Genomic DNA, 15,686 nt, shown 5'->3' with positions numbered 1-15,686 from the left:
TAATGTGCTTAAATCAATAACATAGATGAAATAATATTCTCAAACCAGGCAGGAACCAACTATGAACAAAATGGAAGTACATGGTAGGGCTTTTTCATGTACACACTCACATTTACACAAAGCCAGTTTGGAATCAGCAGTCAGACAAGGACATAACGTGCAAATTACACTTCGACAGTGACAGAATGTGATCTAAATTTTAAAAATAATTTGTACATGTTATTTTCAGGTTTGCCACATGGAGAATAGAAACAATTGAATCCTGTATGGTAAAACAGCAGCTTTATTGAAGTACTTATTCTTTTATTCCAGTTGTTTCCACATTAAACAATAAAATCAAACACTATTTTTTGACATTTGTCAAAAATATATATACTCTTAGAAAAAGTCACAAACCACAATTTAAAGACACACAAAAATCACAAATAAAGTAAAATCAGTACATACTTGTGGGCTGCCTACAAATAAAACACTTTTTTTTTTCTTTTATATGAAGCAGTAGCCTTATTTAAGAAAAGAACACCTGCTCTTGGTTGCCACGCTAGGTTATAGAATTAAATGGTCACTGGTATGGGCCTATGTTAGCATACATCCCTGACTACCTTAATAAAAAACACCTTAAGTTTCAAAAAGAGAAAAGAGGCATTGTCTGCAATGAATGCATTTAGCATCACCTGTTGATTTTTGATATTAAATCTAATCCTACCATTTCAAATAAAGGCAATTGACGCTGTGGAATATGACCAACAGAGCAACCTTTTCAAAGAATACAACTGTTGTTGATGACAAAAGATGAAAAGAAAGAAAAGTGGATGCCTTTTATAGCCTCAGGTAAATTTTGTTCATTCATCTTGGTTTATTTTTTCTAAGAGAACTGTTCAGTTTAAAAAGAAATCTTGTTTTTGGTTACATACTGTCATTTAGGCAAAACCACCTAAGCAATTCTTTAACAAGCTCAAAGACCAAATCAGATCACATCAGTAAGGAGGAAGACCACAAAAAAGGGGTGCTGTAAGGCTGCTCTTAAGCTATTTAAAGTAGAACCAAGTAACTACAAGATTTGCTCAAAGGCCAAAAAGAAGCATGTCAGTTTAGAGTCACAAATCAGACTAATATCGTGTGGTTTATTTAAGAGAAGAAAGAAGGAGCAACAGTGGAACGAGGAGAGGAAAGAGTAGTGAAACAAAGAATGAGAAGAAAAAGAGTGGGGTTTGTAGTAGTTCACTAGACACTATAGAGGATGATGCTTCATACAGAGTTGTTCCTGCTCAGATAAATTTTGTTTAATATATGATGTCTAAAAGAACCTAATATAATGCATGAATAGCTAAACAAAAGCAGAGAATGAAAGCACCTAATAAGGATGCTAGATAACCCAAGAGACCTGATACTATTTTTGGTGGCAGTCGTTTGCCAGCATTTATGTGCTGATTAAAAATAACAAAAATAAGGCACCCAGTAATAAGTCAACTTAGAAATTCTGGTAAACATTTTTTCTAGGATACAGCAAATACCAAGAAACCCTGTAATTTTCTGAAGAGCTATCTGCTGTAATCACACTAACCAAAGTTAAGTAGCTACTGTTGCAGTAGTAGATGCCCAGTTGTGCTTATAGCAATAATGATTGTATTTGGATCAGGTAATTGAGGTGCTCAGCTGTCCTTGCAGTCTTAGCTGTGCCCAAACCTTGCACACCTCTAGGGATGGCTCTCATTCTGACCAATTAACTATTTCCTCTCAGCCTCATGCTACTCATTTGACAGCCACATGTGTAAAAGGGCTCCAGACAACATCTGGTGCACATGTGATCAAACAACAGATTTGATCGGTCAAGATCTATGCTCAGCCCTAAAGACTACCACAGCAACCAACAGCGAGTAAAGAGATGAACTGTGGCAAAAGAATTCTTTAACAATTCTTTGTGATGCATGATTGAGAATGAATCTGTTTTGTATGATCATTCATATATGCATATCCATTTGTCAAGTTAACGAAAGTATGATCTGGGAAATGGGTGTTTAAAAGAGTGAGTCAAGGAAGTTATTTTTAATAAGATGAGTCAGTGTCTGCAGAACAGATTCAAGTCTAGGGTACATATCAGCTGTGCTCACAAATATTATTTACGCTTTACACAGTCTATACTTGGAAATGTCATTTATTGGAGTCAAAAAGAGAGTACAGTCAAATTTTCAGTATAGCAAAAAATCATCCCTTTCTTGAAAATCCAGCTCTGATCTTTTACTTTAAAAATGATATTGTTTAAAAGTCATATTTATTGTTTTTGTTATAATGTTTTGGTACATAAGGCCAATTCTGCTATTTTCTTATATGTAAATGTGATTTTAATAATATCTAGTATTATTTCACTCTAGAATTTAGCACAGTTTGAGAATTCAATGGAGGCCCTCTTGTCAAGTCCCCTAACTATGTTAAGGCAAGAATGCCCATAAAACAGCTGAAACATTTTCATTATTGCTGTTCAGTTGATTTTAAAGAAAATGCTTTAGTATTTACATGGAAATTTAGAAGAAGAAACTTATCAGATGTTTCTGACACTTAAATTTGCTTGACAGCCAGTGTATCAGTAAAGTATCTTCTTTAGTACACTAAGTTACTGTTCAGAGGTCTATATGTAATACTGCTGGACTTCTGCATGTAGGAACATGTGAAAAGCATTGTCTTCACTAAACAGACCTCAGTTTATTGGGGTGCAATGGTTATTGCAGTTGTATCAAGGCTTCAAAGATCAGGGTTTAATTACCACAGTCTCTGTAGAGTTTGTGTGTTCTACCACTGACATCCCCAAGGGTATCATTGCATTGCATTTGCATTCCAGGCCAAAGTGCTGACACATCTCTTTATGCAAATGGTTGTGTGAGTCTGAAACAAACTAATAAGTCATGTAGCTGAAGCAGGAATCTTAATGTCATTTCTAAAGTACCTGTTTGAGACACTGAAGCTTCTTAACAATTGATTAATAGAATAAGCTTAATGGAATGAATGGTTTCCTGTTATTTATCAAATGTTTTATGTTCTTATAGGAGAGAATCCATTCAACCTTTGCCACCTTACTTTGAGTAATAGGACAGACAGCAGTGCATTATTTCCTTGCCTATTAAACTATTAATGGAGCTCATATTGAAACTATACAGAAATATTTAATTTTTCACTCTTTATTTTACAAATGGCAGTGTGTGATTTTGCATTTATCAGCCTGTAATTGTGTGCATTGGTTCAGTTGTTCTAGGTTAATATGTATACCCCTAAATGGTGTGTTAAATTGCTACGCTTAAAAATTGGAAAGATACGGTGCCATATTGCATTTTAAGTGTTGCACCTAATGAAGCTAAAGCAACAGTGGAAATAGGAGAGAAGGAGACACCTGAAATAAATATGACACCTATATATTTACATAAAAGAGTAAATAAAAAGATAATAGGTTCCCTTGTTTTTTGTGCTTCCAAGAAATGGCTTTCTTATGACAATGGTTTCTGTCATCTCTTGTTGTTTGCAACTTTCTTTCAAAGCCCTTTGTAATTCTGCTTATTATATAAGGCACTGCATGAAATAAATATGTATTGACTGAAAAACTGTAGGTGCTCAATGGCTTCAGGTTAAAATGTAAAGATAAGAAGGCAGACATGTACTGTGTATTCACTGTCTGAATTGTAAATTACTTTGGTTTCTAAAGAGCCTTGTAATAGTATTGTATTTTGTCTGAAAGGTTATGTATGAAATAAAGCTGAATTGAAAATTGCCCAGGGTTAAAGAATGTAATAAAAGCTGCAGTCATGCCACAATAGGGTGATGATATTCAATTCAGTTAATTTTTTTCAGTAGACTGTGTTACAAGTGTGACATCAAAAAAAAAAGTACAGTATTTTATATAATGCCATTTCACAAAAACCTCCATCTCAAAGGATTTTATGTTATTAATGCAATATTTGCAGTAATACAACAACAGAAGGTGTGGTGTACCCTGGTGACTAATAGGCTAGATGTAAGTCTTAAGCTGGGGTTTATGTTTGACTACTGCCACACACTATAAGACGTCTGAGCAGCAACTTGATGACAAGCAGTTTTTTCAGAAAGTGCTTCATCAGACAGGCCAAAAAAATGCTTATCTCTTTTAAGGCTTTTCTCTCTCAAGCTAAGTACAACAGAGCATTTCTGGATCCACTTTGCAACAGTGACCTCAAATTTTAATTTAGTAATCCAGAAGAATGCAACGTCTTCAGTTGTACTCTCCTTCTGGGGTGATCATAGTTAAGATACATGTTGTGTTTAATGCACTGATTAAATATTTCTTTTATGCTTCACTGAAACTACAGTACATTCAAAGGTCACTGTATCATCAATGAGCAGAGAGAAAAATAGTAGTTAAAAATTGCTTCTCTATAGTGCCTCTTCAAGGATTCCTCCCACTACATGGACATGATTTGAGATTTATGACTACATCAGTTTATTATCATTGCCTCAAGAATCACTATGTACTATGTGCATTTTACCTGCATAGTAACATTATAGGTTTCAACAGGAACACACTCCAAGTTCTCATCCCCACAGCAGCCTGCACAGCGCAGCAGTGGGACACAAGAAGGGCTGAAGATGTGCTCCAGCTCATTTGGGTAGTCCTGAATGACATCCACTAGTTTTTCAATAGTGCGGCAGAAACTCCTTCTGTATACTTCCTGAAATGGCATCACTGCAAAACAAAAAGCAGAACAGTATACAACAATTGCAAACACAATTGCAAATACCAGAAATCTCCCAGAGAAATTAGACAAACAATGACAGTTACAGTAAGTCGTCTAATGAAGAAGACAGTTCAATTAGTTTAGATATTGACCCCCGATTAATAGTACCCAACGTTTTTTAGCTGAAAACACTTATCTAAAGTAAAGTAAGTTCAGTAGACGTATAAAATTGCAAAACACATGAAAAAATAGAAAAATTGTTTTTTTTTCCTTGATGCTTACAAGTTGGGGGGCTGCTAGCAGTGCCTGCCTCACTATATAATAATAAAACATCTGCCGGTATATCACAATTACACCATGCTTCTTGCTGTTTGTGTTACCTCTTGAAACATACATATAGTGCATTTTAAGAGTTAGATTTGATGTTTTGACAAAATGTAGGTACATTGATTAGTGGTGCTGAATCACATCTCAAGTATCTTGCGTTCAAATCTTGTATGAAGCCTTATCTGTGCAAAGATTGCATGTTATTTGTGTCTTTATAGGTATGAATAATAGAAAAAAAAACAGAACCCACCCATGGTCAAGAAACAACTCAGGTGTATTTAATACTGTAAAGCATGTCTCTGGCCAAACTCAGGCAAATTGATATAAGTAAAATTATAAGCTGATAGTTTGTCTCTTTGCTTCTTTGCTAATCATGCAAAAATGGCTAAACTGAATTTTCACAAATTCTTGCATGTGCCTTGCCATCTTCAATGCATTTTATAAACCAGACTTTAATAGTTATAGCAATCAATCAGTCAATAAACAGTAATTGAATAATAATAATACATAACAGCAGAGAATAGTAGAGCGTGCCTTTGAAATTCTGATAATGCACCAGTTGTGGTTAGTTCGAGGATGGTGTGGAATACCATATCTGTTAAATAAATTATCTTGAGTTGAAATGTAGTTCCTTCCAATTATAAAACAAATCAAGTTTATGACATCTATGACAGGGGTCTAAACCAAAATTTCCCTCCATTCTTTTAGCATAACTTGATATGAAAATTATGAGAAATTAAAAAAATATTTCCATTGGCAAAAAACACAAATAGGAACTTGAAACCAATAAAAATGGTCAAAATCCTAGATCTAAGGCAGGAAAGAAGGTTTTCACTAAACAAAATATTTTTCAGTGTTCCATTCCTCAGAAAGTGCATAACTCTCTTATCACATATGATTATGTGGAAAAGAGGTATGGCTAGTAGTAGGCAACATGTGGAAGGAGGAATCCTTACACTTACACTATATTCTGGAGTAACTATATTCTGGAGTAGCAACTCTTAAAAATGTAGCACCCTAGTACTTTACAAACCTGAAGGTACACATCTCCAGGTAATAAACTTTAGGAACTCATTGTATATAATGGGTAATCAAAAAAAAATCACCCATATATAGTACTGGTCCACTTTAAGACCAGTACCAGGCTACCATGTGTCTATAACAGTTTACAGTTTGCAATATTTCACCAGTGTGATTCATGGTCAAATTTTGGTCAGCCTGTGTATTTCCCAATATGTTGTCTGGAAAGCTGTTGCCCTGGTATATAGTAAACAGTCTTCTTGAAATGTAATGTATGATCTCTCTAATGTGCTTCAAAGCAGCTTTAGTGGCTGATGACCATTGCACTGTAGTCATATAATTAATGTAAACTAAGCTTCAGATTTTCAGTCTAGGAGCAGGAACAGTGACACAGAGCTTGATTGTGATAATAATACTGATAATGATAAATTCATTTTATTGTACTATTTTTATGTATACATTTCAATGTGTGTACAAAAAATTAAAAATGAACACAAAAAGAAAAAAATACATGAAGCAAAGATAACAAAAACATAATTATTTTAGCCACAATAGAACGGCAGAACACCCAGTTTAAATAAACTTTTTTTTTTCTTTTAAAGAAGCTAAAGTCCATGAAGATTTAAGTTTGTCTCACTTCAGAAATTTAGAGTGGGAAGATAAAGGCATGATTCTCAAAGGAGTGCAGTTTGGTGCCAGGCACATATGGTTAATAATGCACAGCTGATTGCTCTTCCACCAGTGGAAAAAAAGCAGATCACAAAATCAGTTTACATCAAGACTAGGAGGTGAGAGGAAAACTTGTGTAGTTAGTACTAAGTAAAGGCCAAAAACCGAAAAGAAAATTAAATTGAGCCTTAAAAATCCAATACACAGAACAAAATTGTAAAGGTCCTGATTCCCTAAATTGATTTAATATCTAAACTCAATACAAGTTTTCTTTATAGAACCCAGAAATCTGGATGCCTTTGTAAGTGTGCCGCCACCTTATATACAGAAGGTGTTTGACACTTTCAAAAGGAACATAATAAAAACAAGTACTGTTGCCAACAGTTTTACAAATAAAATGGAAAACACTATGGTTAGAAAGAATAAACAAAACAGTGACATGATAACATTAAGAAAATGACAAAAATAATAAAATTATGAAAATGACGAATAATAAAAAAAATAGAGTACAAAATGACAGTACCTCACACACAGTGTTTACCAAAACTGCCAACCTGTAGGTCTTTTCAGCCTGGCAAGATGGACACACCTTTCTCTCTCATTCTCTACATACACACATATACAGTATATATATATATATATATATATATATATGGTTGAAAATAGTTTTACTGTTAAATAATGCAAAGAGTACACGATCTGCTTCTTGCAACTGAAAGAGGGCACGGTGGCGGATGTTAGCCGACTTGCTGACCAACCACAAGCCTTACCTGGTAGGTAACCACCCATACAGTCAGATTGTGATTCAGACTAAGAATGCCATGAATATATATATATATATATATATATATATATATATATATATATATATATATATATATATATATGCAATGAGTATAGAAAAGAATCACCAACTTTGAAAATATTCACATTTTGTTGCAATACACACCAAAATGAAAGCACACACAAAAATAATTTTAACATCCAAGTTAAAGGCATAATAGCAACAGTTTAAAAAAAATAAAAAACTGATAAAAGTTTGAATTGATAAAGGATTAAAGTGTTAGAACTTTGTGGAAGGACCTTTTGCTTTAATTATATACCGTACGTACACAGTATATAAATAGTATAATGAAACACTGAGGCAAGATGAACTTTTTCACTATAATTCAGTACATCTTCACACAAGCATCATTTCTTACTTTGTTCTGTTAAAATCTAATATGATCTAATGTGCAGTTGCAATGATTCATTCTTAAAGATAAAAATTATGGTCTGTCTAATGTAACTCACCCCCCCACACAAACAATGTTCTCTCAATCTTGTTTCCTCATGAGGGCCTATATCTACAAATCCCACATATTTTGAAGCCCTTTGATTTTCTTTTCTTATTACCCACAGCAGCATTGTATGCCTAGTGAAGACAGAGAGTCTGCTCACACTGTGTAAAATGTCACTAGGTCATAATACACTCCTCAGTAGCTGCCAATACAACAGAGGAGAAAAGAAGTTCAATGACATAATTGACACTGACAAGACGGGTACATACCTGAGCTGCACAAAGGAGTTGCAGGGTCATATGAACAATTAGATGAAGTCACAATTGCAAAAACAAAATAATTCATCTTTAAAGGATCAACCCAAAGCAACTCATTGATAGACATTCTGCTCTGCCAAATACATCACATATTTCCTGAAGAAAGAGTATATTGAATATATTATAAAAACATGAAAATGTTACCATATGCAGTTTGTCAAAGCACAAAAAATTGGATGATTGGTGCACTGCTGCATTGGTGCATTGGTTTATAACTGTTTGATATCTGGGAAGGATCTGTAAAGCTGAATTGCAAGGGTAACCATTCCTTGCCAAAAAACAAAAGAAAAACTGCTTTTGACACTGATGCTAGAACATTTGCTTTAAATATTTCTAAGTGTGCTTCATTCTGTATTAGATGGGTCTAATTAGATGTTGTTGAGTGTATAGACATCCTTAGTATGTTGTTTTTACTATATGTACAAGAAGTAAACCTCTTGCCAAGGTACAGTAGTTTGCAAAGTCTGTTTTGAAAAGTGTTTCACAGAAAAAGTTTACTTAGCTCATCACTCTTTTTAACAAACCATTGTAACTGCTTAAGAATCATTGGGTATAGAGAAAAAATGGGTGGGGATCTATAGCCTATCCAGAAAGCTGTGGGTAAAAAAGAAATCATTTTAGGGAACTGGGAATTTAGAACTGCCATGCAAGCTAACAGCATGTCTTTGGGGTATGCTTGCCACTGGAAGGTTAGGGTGTATATTCTGTAACTTCCATGTCTAAAAATGAAACCAAGGTCCAAGTACCATATTGTAGAGCTCTTTCAAAATTTATATGTGAGATTGAATTTCTATATAATATCCATCATAAAATCCATACTTTTACATTTTATAGTATTTTGTCTCCTTCTAGTCCCTGTATGAACTTTTGCTGTACAACCTGCATACCCATCAACATAATATTTCAGAAAAATTGTGGACATTTCAGATGCAGGGTAGACATGTTTATCGCTTGCAGTTGTTTTAATTGATAATAACAAAAGAGTCAGACTTGCAACAATGCTCACATCCCACCCATTTCCTGAAACTACTTTTTCCATTACATGACCCTGTAATTGAATAATTGAACTGAAACCCACCTCTGTTACACTGGGTGCTGAACTTCGTATCAAGTTATGCTAAAGGTTGGAATGAAAATTTGATTTAGACCACTGTCATAGATGTCTTAGACTCTGTGGATTTTTTTCATAATTGGATGGCACTACATTTCAACACAAGATAATTTGGTACCAGATATGGTATTCCACACCATTTTGCAACCAGGTACAACTGGGACATTTTCAGAATTTCAAAGGCACACCCTATTATTCTATGCTGTTATTTATTATAATTATTAAATTACTATTCATTCATTCATTCATTTTATAGCCAAGGGACAAAATACAGAAAAAAAAGTATAAATGGAATAAAGTAATACTCATTCTTGTTGAAATCTTGAAGGGTAGTTTCTCCCCAGCCTCTTTAACAACCTCTTTATTAAAAGACGATTTTTCTCCAAAAGAACAAGTTGTTCCTTACACAATGACTCAGTTAATTAATATTAACCATAAAATTGTTTTTTTTATCAAACTCTCTAATTACTTGCATTAGAAATTATGTGAAACAAGCACAGATGGAGCTAGAAGAGGTAGATTAATTTTATTCCCCTTGATGATTTCCAACATTGGCTTAACTATTTCACTGCAAGTGCATGGACTTAGATTTTTAAGTCTTAAAAAGAAAATATGAATGATATTCAGTATAGTGAACAATATGAGATATTGTATGTGGTATATCATAACCTACTTTAGCCTACTTCAGAAAAAATATTTCTGGAATTATTAGAAATCAGGTTACTCCATAAAATAAGTTAGGCAGCCAATGTGTGTGGTATTGTTAACAATTTGCTTCTAATCTAAATGTTGTCATAGATATTTCATAGTTTTTTATGGGTATTTAAAATGTTTATAGTGGTCATTAGAGGCATGTCTATTGGTCTTTCAGTGAAGCAGCACCATTAATAATCCTGCCCTCAGTCCAAATCCAGTTTAGAATCATGACCTCTTAATTTCACTGTCTGCCTGGGTTAGAGTCTCTAAAGAGTAAAAGAGAAATTGGTGATCTGACATGCAGCTTACCTTCAGAAGTTCTGCTTACACTGGAAGAAGATAATATCTGCAACAACAGCAAAAACAACATCAATCAATTACATTTACTGTTCATATGTTGTAACAGAGGCAGTAGTACTAGTGTTTGCCTTTCTAAATTACCCATTTTCATTTTATTGTCTATAGAGGAACTGAGTCAGACATTTAAAAGCTGGATAACAAAGACGCTTTGAGCATAATGATATTAATGAAATTTGTTTATTTATGTATTATTTAATCTGTTTTGGCAATTCACAAGGCAAATTGCTCTTCTGGGAAGTAGTTTGCAGTCCTATTGCACAATTTCTTAAGATTAAAAAAATCTTAAAACCACTCCATGTCACTCTACAGCTGCAAACAATTTTTGTCTTTTACTAATTAAATGTATGCAGCTTTACCTACAAGCATACATAGTATGTGTTTTGATCCAAGAGACCAGACTGCATTATAAAAATAAAAAACTATGCTAATTCTAAGTAATACAGAACTCTTGATTTTAGTTCAGCTGCTTAAAATGTGATAAAAAGAATATCAAAAATAAGAGCAGGCATGCATAAAAGTCAACAAGAAGAAAATTGTTTAATAAATCAAATTGTTTAATAATTCAAATGCTAAGGAAATTAATAATTCTCTAATTTTAACATTTTAAAAGAGTGGTTGGCAAGCACTGATCTCTCACAGTAACTGGGACAAGGACTTGAATCCTAACCTGGTCATAGTCAATGCAGTGTTTATATGATCTGCCTGTGTTCATTTGTATCTTCTTAGAGGCACATCCCAAAGACATGTATTAAGGTTAACAATTGTCTGCACTTTAATCTGGTGTGGATGAATGTATCAAGTCTGTGAAACTAACAATGACTGTGCAGTATACTGTCATTTGCTAGCTTCTGTCTTGCACCTGATACCAGTAAAAGGCTTCACTTCCTCATCACCATATATTGATCTATGTCGGTCCAGAAAAAGATTGAATGAATAAATACTTTTAAGTCTATTTTAGGAAGCCTAGCACAGTATGTGTGGCGACTCAGTATGTTACACATTTTTGCTTGTGTTTGACTTCAGAATAAATAGTTTACACAGATTTGCACAGTTTTGTCTCACATTTTATCTGAACTTATGGAGTTTTCCTTTAGAGTTTATATGACTGTTGTGATGGCTTAACTCATGACATTACCAGTGTGGTTTATATTGAAGTTCACTAAAACTAAACTTTACTATTAAACTAAACACACCTATTAGTAATTTAAGGATATACTTATGTAGCTGGAAAATATAATTGATCACAAAATGTAGAATATTCCTATATGATCAACCTTTTCCCAAAACAGATCTTCACTGCCCTTCCTCACTTGTAGGTAACACCCACTTTGTGAGTTTGGTTATTTGATACTTAAACAGGTAAAACAGGTGATGAGATTATTAAATATAGAATAGTGAGACTAACAGGTAGAGAATGAGGAGGCTTGGTCAATCAATCTAAAACTGAAACAGAGGACCTGATTAAAATACAAATGTCAAATTCAAAACCTAAACAAGAATCTGAAAGAGGGTGGCATAACCAAAGCTCTGTTCCCTTTTGTGATGCCCATTAGACACAGGGCCCTGAGATTTATAATATCTAGTAAAACAACGCAACCACTTGCATGCCAACTGTATATCTACAAATATCTTTATATTTGTACCCTTCTGACAGAAACTGATTGGTGTAGCATCTTTAGTTTGTCAAATAAAGACAGTGGCAGATGATAATCAGGTAGAAGTTTGAATAGAAATTTCCCAAGATAACAACACACTCCTTTCTGCAACTTTTGGAGCCCTGTTAGAAAAACATGGAGAATTATTTACCCAGGGAAAAAGTATTGAGGTAAGAATGAAACAGAAGATATAGATTCCAGAATGGACAGAGTGAGCTACAGTGTTAGAATACCAGGAGGAGACCAGGATACACTAAATCAGACAGCAAAATTAAACTTCTCTAGTAGCCCCTTTTAAGAGATGAGTTACTACCAGCCTCGTTTTCAGCAAGGGATAAGATTCACCAAAAAAAAGAACTAATGCACATGACCACAAAGTTCTAATTGCCTTTATTAAACTTAAAGCCAGCAGCTCTCTGTTGACATAAGGATGAAATAGGCAGAGCACAATTAATATAGAATTTATGGCAAAACAGCATCAGTACTTAGCTGCTTATCTACTAAATTAAGGTCTGTTGTATTAACACAAAAGCATATAAAAACATTTTCCTTCTAGTTTCGAAATCATGAAGAGTGCTTATCCTTAGTTTGATTATTAATTTCTGTGATGCAAGATCCAATACTGGCAAACTCATTACAAACAAAAACTAAGAGTTTCCTCCACATAAAAGGCTACCCACTTATTCCCAACTCAGAAAATGACAGAGTTGTTATACCAGATGGCTAAATCTTATTTACTGAAAATATCTGAGATAGAGCATGATCATCACTGCTGAGACGTACAGTGTTATTATTGATAAAGGATACATTTCAAAGAGTAAACACTTAAAAAATGAAGACACTTTGATTAGATATCCATATGGTGCATACTATACAGCAACCATTTCACAGTGGGGATGGTGCTAAACGGTTTAGATGTTTTCTGTAATAAGAGATCTTAGGCAGTACAGTTGTGCTGCTGTCTCACAGTTCCAAGGACTAAATTTCAATTTCCAGCATGTTCACTCCTTGTGGGGTGTTTACAGGTTCTTTCTATGTCCATGATGGCCCTTTCTGGATTTACTCGCACATTTCAAATGTGATTAGTGTGTCTGAAGTGACCAGGGTAACTGATGGTGGGTATGTAAGTCAGCATGTTGGACTAGTGTGCCATCCAGGGTCAGTTCCTGCATTATGCATAATACTACTGGGATATCAGATCCTTCAACTGGAAAGTGGTATTAGGAGAAGGAGGGGTAGATTGATGGATGGATGAATGGATAGATGAACAACAACATCAACAACATTTATTTCTATAGCATATTTTCATACAAAATATGTAGCTGAAAGTTATTTGCAATAAGTTAAATGAAACAAAAAATAAAATTACAAAACAAATAAATAAAAATGCAAAACATAATGAAAAAGGATAACCTATAAATAAAAACTTACATAATACAGATAACCAAGTAATATGGATTCAATTAAAAATACATTCAATGGCAAACTCTAATGATTGTAAAGTGTCTAATGATTAAAATAATAAGTCTAATGCTACGGATGGATACATGCATAATGCAAACAGTTAATCAGATTAACCAAAATCTATTCTGCATTTATGTTTCATGTTTAAACTCTGATCAGGCCTGTTTTACTGTAAATGGGTTTATTAGATCCTATTTTTTCTCTTCCTACAAACAGTAGCGTTCAGTATATGTAATACATTCTAGAAAACATTAGTGTGTTACACCCCAAAGAATAGTTCTTAGTGACATATTTAAAAAATATTTAGGAGTATATCCAGAGGTTTAATTCCTTTGCTACACTGTGCTGACATTTATGAGGAGTCAATGCTGATTATGGTTTGGACAGGTTCCAAAGTTCACAGTCCACAACTTTCATGTGGAAACCTGACCACACCATGTTAAAATTTAATATACCATTCTAGTCCTGCTCATGTTTTCTTCAGCTGCAGTGCCAACAACATGAACAAGAATTGTTCTAAAGTATTTTATAGGTCCATTCACCTGCACTATGGTTAGCACCTCACTGCTCCTGGGACCTTATTTTATTTGGTGGCCCAACCACCATCTGAGTAGAATGACTCTGCTTTTGGAAATCCAGTTTCCTTCAGCATTCCAAAAACATGTGTATTATGTTAACTGGTAATTCCATATTGGCTCGTGAGGCTGTGTGTGGTTGACTGGTGCCCTATTAAGTGTTGGCTCTTTCCTTGTGCCTAATGTTCAGTATATAGACACCACCCCCCAGGAACTCTAAGCTTTATTGCAAAGGTTTGAAAATGCTAGGTAACATTCTGATGTATGGTCAGGTTTTTTGATACTGCATTCATTTCTTTCTGTCTGCACCTTGCAATCCTATTATAAAGTGATATTTCATATGTTTAGGCAGCTGGTGGGTGAGAGTGCAAACTAGACGTGGCTTTGCTCATGAGCAAACACCTCTGTCACACGGTCACTTTGAATTTTCATTTTGCATGCTTAAATTTTCCTTTCTGCTATTGCAAACTGAAATTTTGCACTTCCTCCTTTTTTGTTTCTTTATTTTTTTTCACCTTTTCCAAAATGTTTTAGCTTGAGTTCCCACACTGGCAACCATTTTTTTTCTACACACTGGCTTTATGATATGTCTGTGAGAGATCTACCCACGACATTTTGCTAGCTACAGTAAAACAGAATGAGGACTCAAGACTGCATCTATAGTTCATAACCCCTGAAAACATTTTTTAAGAGAAAATATCATTTGAAATCTTGTGTGAGCTGTAGTATTTAATTAATATTTTCCTCAACAGTTTTCTTTATAAGCAATGTCACAAAGCAAAAATTACAGTACAGGGGGTCCTCGGGTTACGACACATTTCCGTTCCTACAACAGTGATGTAACCCAAATTTTGGTGTAAGTTGAAACACACCCTAGCCTAAGTCATTTACCTATCCTAACACATTTGCAAAATCATAATCTAGAACATAAAAACACAACTATGCCACAGAAAAAGGAAAAGGACATAAATATACTGTACACTGTACTGTAGTAACAGAAAAAATGACAAAATATGAGTGTAAAAAAAAATTCCTTACCTTTATTCCTTCCGATCTCTTTACAATGTCTAATTTCACTTCCATTGTGATGGCTTTCCTCTTCTTCAAAGCACTGCCATCTGAAGACTCTGACTTTCATTTAGGAGCCATGATAAGGGCCAAAAAGTTGCCAAACAAAGCAACACAAACGGAACATTTCCTCCACGAGCAACCAAATGAGTTTGCTCACGTAGTCTGTAAGTACGACGCTAACGGCGTAAGCTGAAACACTCACATCTCAATGTTTTTATTGGTTTTTATGGGAGTGAGCGTTGTAAACTCGAAAACTCGAAACGTGTATGTCGCGACGTTGTAACCCGAGGACCCCTTGTATATGATAATGAAATACTTGAAGGAAAAGCAGTAGTATAATTTGCATTAAAACAAAAGTACATAAATGGTAACTGTTGAGTAAGACATGATTCTAAAACCAGTACAATTTATTGACCCAGAATGTTGGAGTTGTTGGTATTGCAT

General features: G+C 34.3%; 1 protein-coding gene across 1 annotated transcript in view; it reads right to left on the bottom strand.

The window, feature by feature from the left end:
- The window catches only part of pgfb (placental growth factor b), a 73,466-nt gene that overhangs the window by 11,736 nt on the left and 46,044 nt on the right, over window positions 1-15,686 (bottom strand). Inside the window, exons 2-3 of the mRNA XM_028821675.2 lie at window positions 10,427-10,463; window positions 4,509-4,705 (exon numbers count right to left, since the gene is read on the bottom strand). Of these exons, the coding sequence (XP_028677508.1) occupies window positions 4,509-4,705; window positions 10,427-10,463 (234 nt within the window). The remainder of the gene's footprint in view (window positions 1-4,508; window positions 4,706-10,426; window positions 10,464-15,686) is intronic.

This window comes from Erpetoichthys calabaricus, chromosome 16, assembly GCF_900747795.2.
Source record: "Erpetoichthys calabaricus chromosome 16, fErpCal1.3, whole genome shotgun sequence".
NCBI lineage: Eukaryota > Metazoa > Chordata > Cladistia > Polypteriformes > Polypteridae > Erpetoichthys > Erpetoichthys calabaricus.
This window is presented reverse-complemented; position numbering and strand designations above follow the sequence as displayed.